General features: G+C 30.4%; 1 protein-coding gene across 5 annotated transcripts in view; it reads right to left on the bottom strand.

Moving 5' to 3' along the window:
* LOC129607005 (eye-specific diacylglycerol kinase) overlaps positions 1-18,810 on the bottom strand; it is a 198,621-nt gene that overhangs the window by 123,806 nt on the left and 56,005 nt on the right. For all 5 annotated transcript variants that reach the window (XM_055517689.1, XM_055517687.1, XM_055517692.1 and 2 more), the window contains exons 3-4: positions 16,542-16,689; positions 12,405-12,608 (exon numbers count right to left, since the gene is read on the bottom strand). In XM_055517689.1, coding sequence (XP_055373664.1) covers positions 12,405-12,608; positions 16,542-16,689 — 352 coding nt within the window. The remainder of the gene's footprint in view (positions 1-12,404; positions 12,609-16,541; positions 16,690-18,810) is intronic.

Below are 18,810 nucleotides of genomic sequence, written 5' to 3'. Positions count from 1 at the left end.
AAACGTGCGCCTCCCCTCCCTTTCACCTATTTTATTACTGTGAACAAAATGTAATAGGCATTGTACATTGTGCATCATGAAGCACTTTGTTGTAACCTTATCATGGTGAATGCAGAACTAATTATAGAATTGAAGCCTGGAACTAATCTTTCAGTTTCTTGTTTTATAAATTCAACAACAAGGTAATTTATTTAATTGTATTTTATGAAGTTATGATCAGATTTATTTCAATCATTTGAACTTGATTTTTTGATTTTAACAACCAAAAATTTAATGAAGTTTATTATACAAGGTTTTAAGAAAATAATATCAAATGAACTTTTTCAAAACTTACGTATTTGAATATAAAAAAAATAAAAATTTATTTACTTACATACTTAAATGATTGGGCATAGCGAAATTTAACTCGTCATTAAGAATTTACGAATAAAATTTCTCTAGAATTTACTTTTTATTTCATAAATTGTCTGAGAAATAAGCAGTGTATAAAAAAAGTTTCGACTTGCATTTAAAAATTTAGGAAAAATCAAAAATTTGGTCTAAAATTTGTGACTTAAAAACTAAGCTTTTTATGTACGAGTACATATGTAGGTATAGATAGCTTTTATGATGTTCATTATATTTTTTAGATTTTATTAAAAAATGCATTTTCTGGTATTTATTGACTTGTGATTTTGAAATTTCAGAATGCCGTTTTAATTCTGGAGACATTTCATTTTACTTTTATTAGTTGGATGATTTACACTACATCACTTACACATAAAATTCTTAAAATTCGCTTGATTATTAAACAACATTTTTTCAAATATATATGAATAGCAGATATAATCAATTAATATTTAATTCTGTGATTGATAACAGCTTTTTCAAAAACGAAAGCATAATTGCCAAACATGCCAGCAGAAATTCATAATGATCATGTGATTTTGAAATTTATTCAAAATTTTTTGTTGTTAAACAAAAAAAATCTGAAGTGTTGAGCATATAACCGACCGCAATGTGTATTGCCTAGTTAAGTGAAAGTGTTACAGAATATTGTAAAAATGTCGGTTAATACTTTTTTCCATTTTTTACGACATTAGTAAGCTTATAGTTAATATACCTAGAAAAATGTAAATTTGGCTCTTAGTAGAGTTTCGCTTTGTACTACCCGAATTCTCTGAAATGCTTTCCAGCTAGCTTCGGTAACAACCAGAACACAAATATCAAATTTCAAGAAATTCCATCGATTCGTTCCGTAGATATGGTGAAAAATGTAAAATCGGGCCGCAGATCAGTTTTCGAGCCCTAATCTTTCCAAAAAATTTATATGTTCATTGTTTTAATACGAAGAATTTAAATATTAAATTTCAATGAAATCGGTTGGTTATTTCTCTTTATATACGCAAAAATGTATATTTGGCCCGACGTAAACGTCCAGTTGCTGACGCCTGATTTTTTTCAAACGTTAAGTGGTTTCGCGAATGGTCGAGCTAAGCTTATATATGAAATTTCAACTAAATCGGTTGAATATTTTCTTCAAAAAATGTAAAACAGGCCCGCTAAAAAGTGCAGTTCCCGAGGCATAAGATATACCAAAAGTTGATTAATAAGTGCCATTGTGAAAATAAACTTACATATAAAATTTCGTCAAAATCGGTTCAGCCAAACTTGAGATACACACGTACCCACACAGACCGACAGACCGACAGGTTGCTAAAATAGTTTATTTACACTTCCCTACTATGGACAAGTGCATTCTCACCGAAAACTCGATGTGCAAAGTTTGTTGCCATCACATGACCTATCTATTGTTTACACAATATTGGCGGTAAAAAGATATTGGAATGGAATACACAATCTCAATATTAAGCTATGCATTCCATTATTTAAGAACATTGTTCTCATTCTCTTTTTCTATTTTCTTTCTATTCTCATTCTACATTTTTTTTGTTCTTGTTTTTTACTAATGCAATAGAATACAGAAAAAGTAATACATTATAATACAGGAATCCCTCGATATACGTCGTTTTTGGTTCCGGCCAAACACGACGTATATCAAAACAACGTATATCGAAAACCCATATAGAAAAAGTATGTTTTTTTACTAGAAAAATACTGATAAATACATAGTTGTACGTTTGCATATTTATTTAAAAATTCGTACATCTAATACATCATACCTTCGTAATTAATTATACATATAATATGTTCGTTTTTATGCAATAATAAGTCTTTAAGTTCACAAAATGTAAATATGTATGTTTTTATTTAGATACATACAACATAGTAACAAATGCAACAAAACATAAAATTAAAGCATAAACAAAACGAAATTAACAAAAAAAAATATAAATATATATCTATGTACTTTGTACATACATTATGCAAAATTCCAAAATTCATCATTATGCATAAAATTTTAAACAAAATTTTTTATTTTAAGCAAAAATGTATCAAAATTTATGAAAAAAAAAAAATTTCTCAACGACGTAATCAAATCTGAAACAACGTATATTAAGAACGAGGAACAAAAATCTCGCCGACGTATATCCAAACGACGTATGTAGGGCCGACGTATATCGAGGGATTCCTGTAATGTGTTTGTTTCGTGAGTGGGCGACAACTCAGCATAATAAAAATCTCGCTTTATGAAAAAATTATATGTGTACGCATGTGTGTGGATCTTATCCATATTAGACAATATAAATTATGTGTTCATACCATGTGTATTTTTGAATATTTTAATTTTTTGCGTATCTTGCATCTATGCATATTATATGGGACGACTTCACTTATGTATGTCTGGGATTGAATGTATACAGCTGTATGAAATAATATTTTCTGTGTATAGGCACAGTAGGTGTGAAATAATATACGAATTTATTCTAGTATGTATGTATGTATGTTTGTTTGTAGTGCATTTGTTTGTAATACTGATGATTCATATCATTGAAAAAAATATTTTGTGTATTCGTATAATAAATAATAAATTTGGGTCAAACCAATGCTTTTACAAGTGAAAATATTGCTTTTAAATACAGTCTATGTACACCTACTATTAAAATTATTTTCATTCATAAACGAAACTATTTCTAAGATCGCATATATTTAGGATGAACGCTTTATGCAGCCTTTGAAATAAAGCAAAAATTAATTTAAAGAGGCGTTAACATTAATTTAAGGGCTAATTGTGTGAATTATAATTTTTTTCCTTTCTTAATCAATTTTATAAGCGAATTAGAAATCCGTGAAATAAGTGTTTTATTATTGCTAGCACAACTGAACAGAACTTGATTCAATTACTAAATTTTTTAACCTGGAATAAAATTTAGAAAACGCTACACTGCATGCTACTTCCCGATCTTAAAAAAAATGTAGTTTTTTAATTTAAGGAAGTCAATTTTAGAGAAATAATTAACCTATCGTACATCCGCAGTTTTTTTTAAATTGGGAGTGAAATACTAACCATACAATAATCTGTTATATCTTGATCCAGAATTTAACATATTATATTACATTCAACACTTGACTAATATCAACTACTGAATCTAACAAAACATGTTCTAAGCAAGTGTGTGAAATTGAGTGAATAACTGCTTACACGCAAAACAATAAATCACATGAAGAAAACATCAAAAGATAATCATAGGTCATATTACTGTTTAAAAAAATATTTGTTATTAAATACAAATTATGTTATTTATTTGTTGTTTAAAGAAATATTCTTATTGTGAGCTGACTATAATGTCAAACATGTCTCTATATGGTTCTAGAATGACCTCTACTAGCGGCAAAGAATTAAGAAAAACTATTCGGCGTTGAGATGTTGCTATCACTCTACTGGCTTATATAATAAGTCCGACTTATTGGCCAACTGATGCGGATCTCATTTTCTTTTTTATTCTCATTTTCTTTTTTATATAATTATTTTTTATATATCTCATTTTCTAAAACACACAAAAGAAAACCAAAAAATTTTAAATTAGTATCATACGAACATTATATAAGGGGCGTATCGGCAACTAAAATTACTTTATTAGACAAACAAATTATTCGTTGTCCAAAGCAACGAAGGGTACTAAGAAACCGATTAAGCGATTCCCGTCACTGAAAAAACAAATGGATCATGGGTAAAAAGCAATAGTGATAAAGCTGAATTATTTGCTGATCACTTGTAAGGAATTTTTCAACTAAATGAACTGAATTATAGTGTTTGTGTAGTATACGATTTCGTAATGAATCCGAGCAGTATGACTCTATTTATACAAAAAGAAAATTGGCAAACAATAAAGTCGCTTAAATTGAGTAATATTCTAGGTTTTAATCTCATTATTGCCCAGATAATGAGAGAATTGACAAAAAGGACTTAATCATTTTTGAAAAAAATTATAAATCGAGCAGTGAACCTGAGGTGTGTTCCCAAAGCTCGGAGAGTAGCGGAAGTTATTATCATAGGAGAACTGGAAAAAATCTTAAATGAGACAAAGTCATATAAGGTTTTAGAACAAAGCATGCAACAATTGACCCGGTGCAGAAAAGTTATAGATACTATTAATGAAGTTGGGTCAAACCAATGGTTTGTATTGTAGCATTTTTCCCTTCAACAAGTGAAAAATCCTGCTTTTAATTACATTCTATGTATACCTATCACACTATTAAAATTATTTTTGTTCATATACAAAACTATTTCTAGGATTGTATATATTTAGGATGAACGATTTATGCAGTCTTTGAAATAAAGCAAAAGTTAATATAAAGTAGGGCTAACATAATGCTCGATTTTAAGGTTTAATTGCGTGAGTTGAGAAAAATAACTATATTTTTTAATGTCATGGAATTTACCGTTAGCTTTTTGCGTTTATAGAAATTTGAAAAAGCTTGCGGTTTCGAAAATATAAGGTGTCAAAAATTCAAATTTTACAAATTTCAAGAGACGATAACTTGAGAGGGGGTTAAGATGGAAAAAAATTTTCCTTCAACGAAATGAACTATTGATTAATGTCTAAAACCCCCTTAAATTTCAAGATTCTACAAGCTGTGGTCTAGAAGAAAAACGACATCAAAAATTTGGAAAAAAGGACTTTAGATAACGGTAAATTTGAACGGCCATTTTTTTTTTTTTAAATTTAAATATAGTATACCGCGCTAGGAGAAGTAAGCCACTGCCTTTCTGGGTTTGCAAAAAACTGCTTACGGTTTCATTGCAACAAATAGTTAAAAAAGGCCATTTTTAGGGTTTTGGGGGGGTATAACTTCTAGAGGTGGGGAGATAGGTAAAAATTTTGTTCTATTGAAATAAGTAAAGATCTACGTACGTATTAAATTTCAGTTTTCTATCTTCAAGGGTGTAGAAGTTTTATAAACAAAAAAAGTGTCCACGGATGGACGGACGGAGGGACGGAGGGACGGACGGACAGACGGACGGACTGACGGATGGACGGACGGACAGAGTGAAACTAATAAGCATTTTATTTTAAAAATTTTTTTTTGGAAAATGCTAAAAAGGCGTTAGAAGAAAAGCAAATATTTCGACATATTTCTGGACGTGACTCAGGCATTCGATAAGGTACAGTTCTCCCTGGTGCGCAATAATGGTATTAATCGGGATTCGGGTGTCATGAAACGCAGGGCGCGTTTGGAATAAAATGTAAATTCTGAAGCTTCTCGACTTGTAGGACGAAAAGGTTAAAATGGGGTGTTGGGACAAAAAGGCTGAAGTGAACGATACACCTCGATTTAGCCTAAAGTGCTGTTCTTTCGTGCCTTTCTTCACGGAATGTAGACACAAAAAAACGATAGAGCAAAACTAATTATTTTTTGACTAGTTTGACTAGTTATAGGAGTTTATGAACATTCAGGTCTGTTTTAGGCTGGGTGAAGGTCCTCCCCCATTATCAATTTAAACTCCTCTATTTTAATTGCTTTGTTTTCACTTTTTTTTAAAAACGTTATAACAATTTTTTCTTAGTTAAATATGCATGAGTACATTTATGATATGCCTATATTTGTACATATGTATGTACATGTTTTTTTTACTCTTCCTTTCATCTTCGAAAAGAAGCCAAAAAAGAATAATATTAAAAATTACGATCTCTGATGGAATATGTGGACACAATTTTGTTTTCAGCCCATCCTTCTATTGAATCACATTCTAAAACGACAGTTGGTTATGTTATGCATATTTCATTTAAGCTCAGTAGATTTCGCTAAAATGAGAAACATATTCATATTATATATTTTTTGTTTCTGGCAAAAAATTTTACACTGGATTGGATTTCTGATAAATACAATACCTTTGCAAATATATATATGTATTTAAAAACAATAACAACAAAATGTTAAACAAGGCTCAATTTCAACGATTTTTCCACATTAGTAAAATTCCCTAAGGTTAAAAATATTAACGCTACGCAATTTTTAAGCACATAATAAATTAATCTACAATTAAAAAGCAATTTATAATAATACCAGTTTATTATTATAAATACATATAGAATTAGTTAAAAAATAAAACAATTTTGCAAACTTGTTACAGTTATACCATACTACACAATTGAAAACATATTTGTTTCAAGTCAAAAAAAAAATCTGATGTGGTCAGCACATAACCGACCGCATTGTGCATTGTCTAGTTAAGTGAAAGTGTTACAGAATATTATAAAAATACCTGTTAATTACCTCTTTCCAATTTTTAGGACATTAGTAAGCTTATAGTTAACATACCTAGAAAAATGTAAATTTGGCTCTTAATAGAGTTTCACTTTGTGCCACCCGAATTCCCTGAAATGCTCGTCAGTTAGTTTTGGTAACAACCAGAACTCAAATATCTATCAATTAGTTTTGTAGATATGGTGAAAAATGTAAAATCGGCCCGCAAATCAGTTTTCGAGCCCTGATATTTCCAAAAAATTTATATGTTCATTGTTTTAATACGAGGAATTCATATATTAAATTTCAATGAAATCAGTTGATTATTTCTCTTTATATACGCAAAAATGTAAATTTGGCCCGTAGTAAACGTCTAGTTGCTGACGCCTGATTTCCAAAAGCTAGGAGGTTTTGGGGCCGGTCGAGCGAAGCTTATATATGAAATTTCAAGCAAATCGGTTGAATAGTTTCTTCAAAATGTTCAAAAATGTAAAACAGGCCCGTTAAAAAGTGCAGTTCCCGAGTCCTGATATATCCCAAAAGTTGATCAATCCGTGCCATGGTGGAAATAAACTTACATATAAAATTTCATAAAAATCGGTTCAGTAGAGCTTGAGATACACGCGTACACACACAGACCGACAGACCGACAGGTTGCTAAAATTAGTTTATTTACCCTTCCCTACTATGGAGAAGTACTTTCCCACCGAAAACTCGATATGCAAAATTTGTTGCCATCACATAACCTACCTATTGTTTACACAATACGGTCGGTAACAAAAAGGAGCAGTCACAATAAATGAAAAATTTTCAATTTGATATATACACACATACATACAAGTCAAAACTAATATCAATTTAATAATAATAAATTTTCATTCCTCGACAAAAAAAAGCTACGAAAATTTATGTATTTTTTTTTAATGTATGTTTTTATGTAACTATTGACACGCTTTATAACCGCTCTACCTTTCATATACATAATTTGAAATAAATATTGAAAAGACATTTTCATAATGTATCTATTCATATCAGAGTTTTTTCTTGTAGTTATACCATAATTTTCGTAAGTCGTTTTCATACGCAATCAACAATTTTTTTAACACTAATTAATACTAAACAGCACTACGAGTATTATAAATTAGGATTATATACCATCAGAGCTTCATTTTTTTTTAAATTTTAAATTTTTTGACATAGGTTTCCGCTTATAGAAATTTTCGGCGGAAAAATATAAAAGTTGTCATGAAGTGTAAAGTTTACATCTGTCTATTCGTTCTGCAAAATAATACTATATTTTATACTAATTTGAAAGAAAAAATTGAAGTTGTTGCAAAAAATATAAACTTTTTTACTTAATTCATCGGATATAAGTCAATGCTTTTTATAATCATCGGATACAACAGTTTATTAAAATCAACAAAAATAATCAATAAAAATGAATTAATTGTATAATAGTATATTAATTGACACTATGCTAATTATTATAGATTTTAGGGGGCCAATGAATGGTTTTTAATTCCTTATATTTGGAGAAGAACTAGTAGCACTCGTAATAAGGATGATATTTTCTTGCTTGGCGTCGCATTTTAATTAAAAGACAGAACCGAAATTTCCATCTCAATCTGACTGAATTAAGTTCGGAAAAGCAAAGAAAAAAAAGTATAAAATAAAATAACGGATAATAGAGTTCATGCGATGGAAAAAACCACTGGGTGAAGTTAAAAACAAAAAAAAATGAAATCTCACTTGCCTGCACAAAAAAAATTCTCTATCAAATCTCGACCTGGCTCCAATAACAGTATTGCTAAGCGAATTGTGTATCTGTTTTTCCAGTAATAGCTTTAAATTTTTATTGAGTTAACAAAGCTCTATTTAATTTAAGTCAATAAAAGTAACAGTTTGGGAAGCTGTAAATTTTAAATAAAAATAGCACTAAAAGTTAAGAAAATACTTTTTCAGTAAAATAATTATACAAATAAAAAAATACATAAACAAAAAAAATACTTTTACTAAAATATCTCGGAGCACCACGCGGTAGATACCAGAAACTAAAAATATGACATCTTTTCCACTAAAAGACATGCGCAATCAAAAAGAAAACAACTTTGCTTAGTGAAATCAAACCGATTCTTGAAACTAAAACGGAGCCTTGAATAACGATCGAAAATTTGATAACAAGATTTAGCACACAAAATAGGGCATGAACAGAACAATGCAATTAAATTTAAAGAAAATTTCAAGGTTGACTCAGGTGGAAAGGGAAATGAAGAAACATAATATTAAGATCTTTCGCATAAATATCATATAGGGCATAGGCGAAATATCTAACTCACACGGAAACATGGTTGTTTATGGTTGGTCGTGGTATCTTTAATATTCGAGGCTCTTTCTGAAAGAATTATAACACTCAGTACGAACAAAAATGAGAAGTATTAAGTTCGTACAGTATTGTTCCTCCATAGAAAGAGCAAATGAAGAAAACAAAGACACATTCTACTCCTAACTTTGGGCAACATTTTCCTTCAGGGGCGTAAACAATAAAACATCGAAATAAGTCCCTTGATTTTGAATGTCCAATATACATTTTCATGAAAAAAGAAAACTGGGACCTGCCAGCCACTAAACAAAGATGAAGCAAAAATTTGTTTTAAAAATACCACAGGAGAAACAGGAAACACAAATTCAAATAGTTGAAATAGAAATGATACTCAAACAACTGCGTGATATTATTGGCCATGGTATACTCAAAAAAGAAAACTCTTCTTTAGTAGGTGATGAACAAATTTAACGCACTCACAAATATAAAAATCAAGACCACCATACAACACCATACAATATACACCATACTCGTACAATCAAAGACAGAACAACTAACTTGATCACAAATATGAAAGAAAAAACTGTGAGATGGAGTGAGCATTCGAGGCAAGTATTTTAAATGATGAACTTCCAGAAAGAAAACCAGAAGGTAATAACAATATGGACTACTACAATATTGAATCTTCATCTCATAAAAAACTAAGAAACGCAAACAACAGATTAAATAATGGCAGGACTGACGGCGCAAATAAGCCGACTAGCTGACTCATGGTTACAATTACAAACTCTCGGGCCAATAATAACAAAGATATGACCCTGTAAACTTAAGCCCATGTATAAAAATACGGACTTCAAGGTAATACGGATAATATTGGTATATCTACAGGTTTCAAACAGCGGGGTCCTCAATTGCCGTTCCTCTTCATAGCGGTATTTATCGATGTTGTGAGGAAAGCAAATTCAAAGACATTTTACATTAAATCGGGGTTGGTCATCAGACGGGATCCTTTTGAGTATATTGATAAAAGCCGCACACATACAAACTAAAATTAATATCCCAAAGAGGGGAACGGGGGCAATCGTCCTCAAAAAGTAAGAAAAAATGTAAAATAGAGGCCTAAAAGGCAAGAAGTGAACTTGGCTGTGCAAGATACGTTTGGAATTCGTCCCATCTAGGAAGAAGCAGGATAATCAGGATATTTAATGCCTGAGCCAAAACAACTTTGCTATATAGCTGTTAGACATGGATGGCGGAAAAATCTCATATCAACAAGGATACATTACGTGTAGATAAAAAAAGAAAGTGAAAGAAACACTTCACTTTTTTGTGGCAAAAGCTAGCGAAGTTCGCTATTATGATATGTTAGTAAGATTTAAATTGAAGAAAGAGGAAGAGTGATTTCCTGTGGCGAAATTTAAGATAAAAGAAAAGGAAAGATACAATTAATTTCTTTGGAAGAAGTAAAAACCTTTTGCTTTTTTAATTATATAATTTTAATGTGCCTGTGATACAGGGACTATCAGACATTTTTGTTGATTTGCAAACTTTTTAAGTGCTGCAATATATGTTCAATGTGTTACTATTTTTGAAATTTTTTAATTTTTTAAAGTATGTACGTGTAGTAGCTTGAAAAACCGATTAAATAATCAGAAAAAAAATTCCTTAAAAAAATTGAACTTTCGATTGCATAAATTCCGAGGACAGGTGCTAGAGGCACTTTAGTATATAATATTTCAAACGTGCTAGTATATAATATTTTGATAAGTTGTTACTTCAGTATGACGACGCTTTTCTGTGTGAATATTTAATCGTGTGTCAAAATTGCTCACATCATGTCTTCAATTTTGGATTATCTTTATAGATGAGATTTGCGTAAAAATTGTTTAGTTGAATCAGGAATTTTGTGTGAATAAAATTTATCGGAATAATAGAATATAACTTATATTGAGTAAACTCTTTCCTCTATGAAATCAAACGTCCGCGTTTGATCAAAAATATTGTATATTGCTTATTTGGATAAATGGGTTTCGTTCTAGTAGCAGTGGTGGACTATGATTCATTTGGTTTCCTGATTGTGTTGGGTGTTAAGTTTTTGAATAGAATTATTATTATTATGATTTAAGATGTTAACAGAGTTATCAAGCTAAAATTTATAACTTTATCGATACTGGTATCTGAACCTAATAGTTTGATATGTTGGATGTTATTTACGTGAAGTTCTTTTAACATTTCGACATATAACATTTATGTTTATACTACTTTTCTTCCAATTGATTTGCAAGATAGGGGGAACAGGTATTGATTTATCTCGTCCGAAACGTTTCATTTATTACTTATATTAATTGTGGACGATAAATGTTCCACTGAGATTTATATAATCCCTTCTAATATCCTTAAATTGGTTAAGGAATAATATTCCATGCAAGATTTCCTCGGATTCTGAAATGTGTTGATTATTCACCGCGGCGCATCCGTATGGAAGGATTTGCAACAACTTTGGTATGCAATTTGATTTAGTGCTTTTTTTAAATTTCTATCTGAACATAATATTAAATTGTTTATTGTTGTACAATGACTACTAATTCCAAAAATTTGTTTGTTTCATTTTAGATTATTTTTATATGGTAATTTTAAAATTAAATTGTCCCTTTTTAAGGTTTTTATGAACAGAGTCTTTCAGAACCCGGTATTGGTTGTTGCCTAACTAATTATATGAAGCATGATACAACTAACTTTTTACTATTTTAACATTTGCCGAGCTAAGTGATTTCATTTTCCTAGATTTTGATTTTATATTGGCCTGTTTGCATGGTTGATCTCGTTTGAATGCTTTTGTCTACATCCATAGCATAGGATAGATATTTCTTAAAGATGGGTGGACTAGTCATATTGTTGGAAAATGGTGAACGAATTAAGTTTTTAGGTATATGAAAACCAATTGCGGGTAGAAAGTTGTGTTTTGATTTTGCTGATTCGCACATGTCAAATTTCTGTTATTGAAATCTATAATTTTAGCCGATAAATTTGGGTTTAATAAGTTATTAATCCTTCGTGATCCTCGTGTTTGAAATGCACGTTAGGCTATAACAAGTAAGTAACAAATGTCTGTTGGTCTGATTAGTTATTGTGCAAAGCAAAAGGTCTTATAGGTGAAAAGTATATTAAAAATTTTCATTAACTGAATTTTCAATTTTTATAATTTATGATTTAGTAACAAATTTGTGTTTATGATTGTTGTTTACATCAGTAGTAAATTTGCACAACTGTAATTATAAAGTTTGCATGTAAGATTTAATATTAAATTTTAATGATTAATTGTGCAATATATTTTTATACCAAGTTATTACCATTTTATATAATTTATTACCAAGCAAAATATTACAATATTAACTTAATAGAAAGAAAATAATAGAAATTTATATTAATCAAAATTATATTTTTGACATATTACCTTCCCACAAGTTTTACATTTATTTTTCTCAGCTCGTCTATGTACCCAATGATGCACAGTTTGTGTTTGTTCCCGATATTGACGTATTCCCACATCACGAAAAGTTGGTTTACATGCTAGTTGAGTTTTTTCATTTATCTTGGGAATACAGTTAATGTGGGCTACCAATTGACACGCAGAGCATTTCATCCGTTGTCCGCTTCTCTGAAAATAAAAAAGAAAGAAGTGGGTAACATATTACATTATTATGATTCATCATATAACGAAAAAAACTAAATGTACATTAAACTACTTAAAAAGAAGAAATTAAGAAATGTGAACGTATATGAATACATAAATATTTTTTTTTCGCTCGTATTTATGTCTTTAGCATAAACTTTATAACACATTCAGTTAGGATTATCACCTCCATTCTCAAAAAAATTTTCATTTTTTTCTAAACCAAGGTACTTTTTTTCGGAAACGGTAATGGCAGATGTCCAAAATTTTTAAAGAATCAGTAGGCCTGTCTTGTGTCCTTTGGTTTTAACGCTTTTTCGCGTAGCTATTACGCGATTTTATAATTTACTACGTGTTACCTTGTTTCCCTATCAATTTCTCAAGGAAAAACTATCCAATATAATGTCTTTGCAAATATATGTATGTATATAAAAACAATAACAACAAAATGTTAAACAAAGCTCAATTGCAACGATTTTTTCACATTAGTAAAATTCCCTAAGGTTAAAAATATAAAAGTTACACAATTTTTAAGCACATAATAAATATAATCTACAATATAGAATTACTTAAAAAAAATTTTTTTCCCACTAGGTGAAAAAATCTCGAAAGACGAGGAAGGACGACTCTATCTGCCTTTTCCTTCCGACGGTGGGGGAGTGTGACTCCTACCCTAAAAGATCACTTGAACTCTGAACGGATAAAACTGGTCCTACAGACCAACTATTGCCTCCGTGTTAACTTGGTTTTTCCGTGCAGGAATTAAATGCCTTCCATAAGGATATTGGTATTTCGTGTTAAATCGAATGGTCTTGTTCGTTTAAGTCTTTCTGTCATAACGCCATTGTCTAGCAGCCGAGCTGCTTCCATATTTACATGCTGTTCTAGACGAGCCCTATTCTTTGTAGCACAACTCCTAATTTCATCCGCAACCAAAGGAATTCCTAAGTTCCTGTGGACATCACTGTTACGTATATACCATGGCGCATTTACCACGCCCCGTAGAACTTTATTCTGGAAGGTTTGAATTTTGTTAATGTGAGTCTTCTTGGTAAACCCCACAGTTGAATGCCATATAGCCATATTGGTTTAATGATTTGGCCATAAACTAATATCTTATTATCAATTGCCAAACTGGACTTACGACCTAGGAGCCAATAATTTTCTCTATGTTTATTCTCTAATTCTATGTGTTTCTTCTTTATATGCTCTTTCCACCTTCGCTTGACATCTAAAGTCATTCCTAGGTATTTTGCTGAGTTATGGATCGCTACGTTCGTGCCATTTAAGTTGATTTGTGGTGGATTCACTATTGTCCTATTGGTGAAGTTAATGTGAACCAATTTTGCTTCATTCAACTTCATCTTCTAATCCCTAGTCCACTTGCTTGTTTTGTTAATTGCCTCCTGTAATTTTTTTTGCCGAATCGTCAATGTTCGCTCCTACTGCCAATATTGCAGTATCGTCAGCAAAAGTGGCTATCGTAGTATTTTCTATTTATTCTATTTATTTCAATATACTGCCTTGAGGCACACCTGCCTTTATTTCCCTTAGCGTGGAGTATTCAGCATCTTGTTTAATTCTAAATAATCTATCAGCTAAGTAAGACTTCAAAATTCCTACAAATGGCGATAGTAACATTTGCCCTAACTTATGTATAAGGCCTTTGTGCCATACCTTGTCGAATGCCTGTACTACGTCTAGAAATATAAAAGAGCAGATTTCCTTATTTTCTAGACTTTTTCCTATAATATTCGTTATTTTATGGACCTGGTCTATTGTAGAATGATTTCTTCTAAAACCAAATTGATGGTTCGGTATTAGGCCCCTATTTTCTATTATTGGCTTCTATCTCCTTAATAGCAGCTTCTCAAAAAGCTTAGACATCATTGGTAATATTGAAATGGGCCTGTAAGACTTTATTTCCTTCAAGGATTTCCCGGGTTTGGGCACCATAATTACATCCGTGACTTTCCAAGCACAAGGAACATACCCAAAATGCATAGCTGCATTCATGATTTTCGTCGGATGTTCCAATGCCTTGTCTGGTAGCTCTCTCAGTACTTCCGCAGTAATAAGATCAAAACTTAAGGGATCTTATCGTTATAAGATTTTTTCAACTTAAGGGATCTTATCGTTAGACGTAAATATGCCTAACTCGTCAAGATGGAAAATATTCGAAAAATCGGAATGCCTTAGCCTTCCCTTTGGATATACGTTCATGCGGGTATAAAAAAGGGATTTTCGATAATTAAGTACTTACATAGAATTAATATTAAGCATGCTCAACTAATCAAAACTGTAAAATCTGCAAAATAGGATATTTTTGTTAAAAAAATACGTTCGAAAATCGTAGCTGGAATAAAATTTTAAGTTGTCAAAAACTTTTTTTTAATGTTACAATTAATGTCTTATATATCTATCAGGTCACCAGGCTTAAAGAGCGAATGAAAAATAAACTCGAAATTTATATGGAGTTTAAATAGAAAGGGTGTCGGTCATTGATCAATATTTTTAGCTCTACTGATCCTACATATTTTCTTAAATTTAAAATTTAAATTTCAAAAAATCGGTTGGTAAATAATTTTAGTAATCTAAATGGCTTTTAAAACCTTACTAAATAAACAGCGAGTCACAAAGAATACTTAGAAATTTCACAAAAAAAATAAAAAGATATTTCAATCGCTTCAATCATACTTCGAAAACATAAAACATTAAGAATTGTTTTTGTAACTTTTTTCCGATTCAAAATTTCGGTATATTATTTCAGCTTGGTGGCCTGATATACAGGGTGTCTCGTAACAAAGTGCACTGCTATATGACACTGTATAGGTCTTCATGAGTAAACAAAACTTTTGTATGCAGACCATGTTCACAGCTCAACAGGTTCAGGCCTATAGGGACTTAAAGTCAATTTCGACTGATTTTTGTACTTTTTGAAATTTTAAGTAAAACTCCGGCACTATGTAAGACAGGCGCATTAACAAACATATTTTGTAAACCTCAGAGTAATGGCTTTCTTGTGAATACCTACATTAGCTATAATATGTTCAAATTTCTGAATCACATGACTTTAAAATTCGAAAAAGTTGAAATTTGGACTTTTTATTTTTAGAAAACGTGAATTTCTACGTGACGTAACATAGGAGCTTTCTCCAATTTTAGCACGACCTTGAGAACTGATATACAAATTTTTTTTCTCCAATGACTTAGAAATGTGCAACAACCGTTCAAAATTATGTCTCTGTTCTATTATGCAAATGCTGAACTTAACAACCGAGTTTCCCTCACATTTGCAAAAATTATTGACCTGGCGAATATCATATGAGGAATACCATATGGGGTTTTGATTTCAATAATCTTAAGTAGTAAGCTCTTTACTGCATAAAAACATCGTGCACAATAAAAGTAAGCTAGTATTTTCGCTTATCGTTCTCTTTCATCTGCAGAAATCTTTGTTTATTAAAATCTGTAGAAATCTTTGTTATTTGAGTATAATAATTGAGGACAAGTTATCTTCCTCGTTGATTATTTGACAAAAAAGACAGCAAGAATTACTGGAGTATTTAGGAAAGTATGCAAAAGGATTCGTGAGAGGCTGAAGATCTCCATTTATTATTGCCTGTTTCATAGTGTAATCACGTAATGAATCATAATACTCGTATGCGGTAACACATTTCTCAAAAATTCGGAAATTCTTCAACGAATTCAAAATAAAGCTTACAAAAATCTTTTCGGGCACCATTATAGAACGCCAACTAATTTAATCCACTCAAAATACCATATTTTGAAATTAAACGAGTTTAAGGAACTTGCGCAATCAACGCATATTCATAGTTTGAGTTTCACCTGTCTTGTACAGTACCTTAAATTATCTTTCTATCGCCTTCTACCTAAATTATTGTTTATTTTGCTTACTTGACATTCATCTGCTAAACAGCATAAGTCTCCAGACATAGATGTTTGTTTCCATAAATGATCACCATTTATAGCATTCTCTGTCCAATCTGGTACAATATGAATTGGGCGCTTTACTCCACCACCACCAGCAGCACTTGGTTTGCCACTAAAAAAAATGTAATATTTCATTTAAAATGTAATAATGATTTATTTATAGTCAATATTGAAATACTAAAATATATTTAATATTCCTAATAAGCAGTTTTGCATAAAAGAAACATTTTCGACAATTAAAATTATTAATTATTTATTAATTAGTTGTATTGTAAAGACAACATTTTTTTTAATCTAATTTTTTCGAACTCTCCAAAACTATACCTAGAAGTCCTTCCCCCGTACATGAACATTTTTTTCTTTTAAAGAAACTACAAAGAATCACGACTTAGAAGTTTTGAAACTATTTCCGTACTTTTTCACGTTCAGTTTTTTTCTTTAATTACACCAATCATTTTAAAATTTAACGCAACACAACTATTTTTTTTTTGTATTTTAATTAAAAAAGAAAAGAATTATAATATTGTTATAATTCTTTTCTTTTTTAATTATAAAGAAAAATAAAAACAACTAAAAACGTTTCAGTCTGTATAAACCGACTGAATAATACCCTGTACTTTGACAATCTGAGTTTGAAAGTTTGTTTTTGAAATATTCAGAATTTTCAATTATTCTACAATTAATATTTCTTTTAGTTTTTAAATAACCTTTTGAGTTTTTACAACTCATAAGCTTGTTAAGTTGTATATGAGAGAGAATATATATATACATATCCATACCGGAGATGACTTCCTCAAGTAGTTACGAAGTTTATACCAAAGGTAAGATATTTGATAATGTTTTTGAGCATAAAAATAATTATAATTATAGAGGATCCGTTATAATAAAAAATAATTATGCACATTTGAACAGCTTTATAATTATGTATGAAAAAATTTGATAGAAATAAAACAATAGCATTTTTTTTTAATTGGTTGTGCTACCTATAAACCTAAATTAAAACCTAAAATTTCGTTTTTTGCCACAACAACTGTTCCTAAAAGTGTCAAATAATTTGAAAAGCGAACCTTTTGGTTAAAAAATATTAATAATTGGGAAACAAATAAGCTAAATTTAATAAAAAGGAAAAAAGAACGACAATTGTTATAATTTTAAAATTAAAAAGATTTCTGAACCATAAAATTTTTTTAATGTTTGGCGGCTTACATAAGCCTTGTAATGCAAATATTTTGTTTTAAAATTTTCTTAAAAATTGTTAGGGAAAAAAATACAAAAAAAAAAGTGGGGAAAATTTAAATTTTTTTAAAGCTGGAATACTCGTATTTCCGAAGGCACATATGATTAACCAAATAATGCTTAATATATTGTAATTTTAATTTTTAAACCAAGACTCGATGGAACTCTCAAAGAAGAGTGACAGAACTCCTCCGACGAACAAAAAATTCAAACTTCAAAATGAGTATGCAAAAATCACTTCACTTTTTATATTTCTCTAGTTATCACTTAAAATGTAAAAATTGGACGATTTTCGAGAATTCCAACTTTGAGATATAAATCGAAGAGGAGAGCAAAAAGCTAAATAGAAACATTTTTTTTTCGTTGAGGGGTATTCTACCACTTTGCTTCAGGAGTTCCGTCAAGTCGCGGACGTTCAGTATATGAATGTATGTATGTATATGTTCATATTAAAAATGTATTTGCTAAAATTCGTGGGAATGTTATCGACACAGATTTATTTATTTCCTTTCCAAAGATTCAGTACACTTTTTAATTAAAAAAAATCAAAATAAAATAAACATTGAAAAATTTTTATAGGATTTCACCAAACTATAAGGATATTTGTGATACCGGTACAAATTTGTTACCCTATGTGCGAATAAATATGTCATAGCTGACTAAAGAACAGACTATGACCTTAAGCTGCCATATTAATTTATGCAAAATTTCATTGTGTGTCTGTGTTTTCAATATTTTCTAAGATACTACGGCCAAGCTACTACTGAAGTTACATGACAGGTATCAGAAAGAGCCATGCAATTTCAACGATTTTTATCAAATGCATTGACCCTACTAATACATTGGCCTGTGCAAAATTTCAATATCACAGCTTTTATACTTTTTTGGATATAGTCAAATAACTTTTGAAGTTGTATGGCAGCTACCATAAAAGGAGCCAAACAATTTCAACAACTTTTATCAAACACATTGGCCCTACTAATAAATTTATTCGTGC

The sequence above is a fragment of the Condylostylus longicornis genome, unplaced genomic scaffold (assembly GCF_029603195.1).
Source record: "Condylostylus longicornis isolate FDR11 unplaced genomic scaffold, ASM2960319v2 ptg000024l, whole genome shotgun sequence".
Classification (NCBI taxonomy): domain Eukaryota; kingdom Metazoa; phylum Arthropoda; class Insecta; order Diptera; family Dolichopodidae; genus Condylostylus; species Condylostylus longicornis.
The sequence above is the reverse complement of the archived record's forward strand: the minus strand, read 5'-3'. Positions and strand labels throughout refer to the sequence as shown.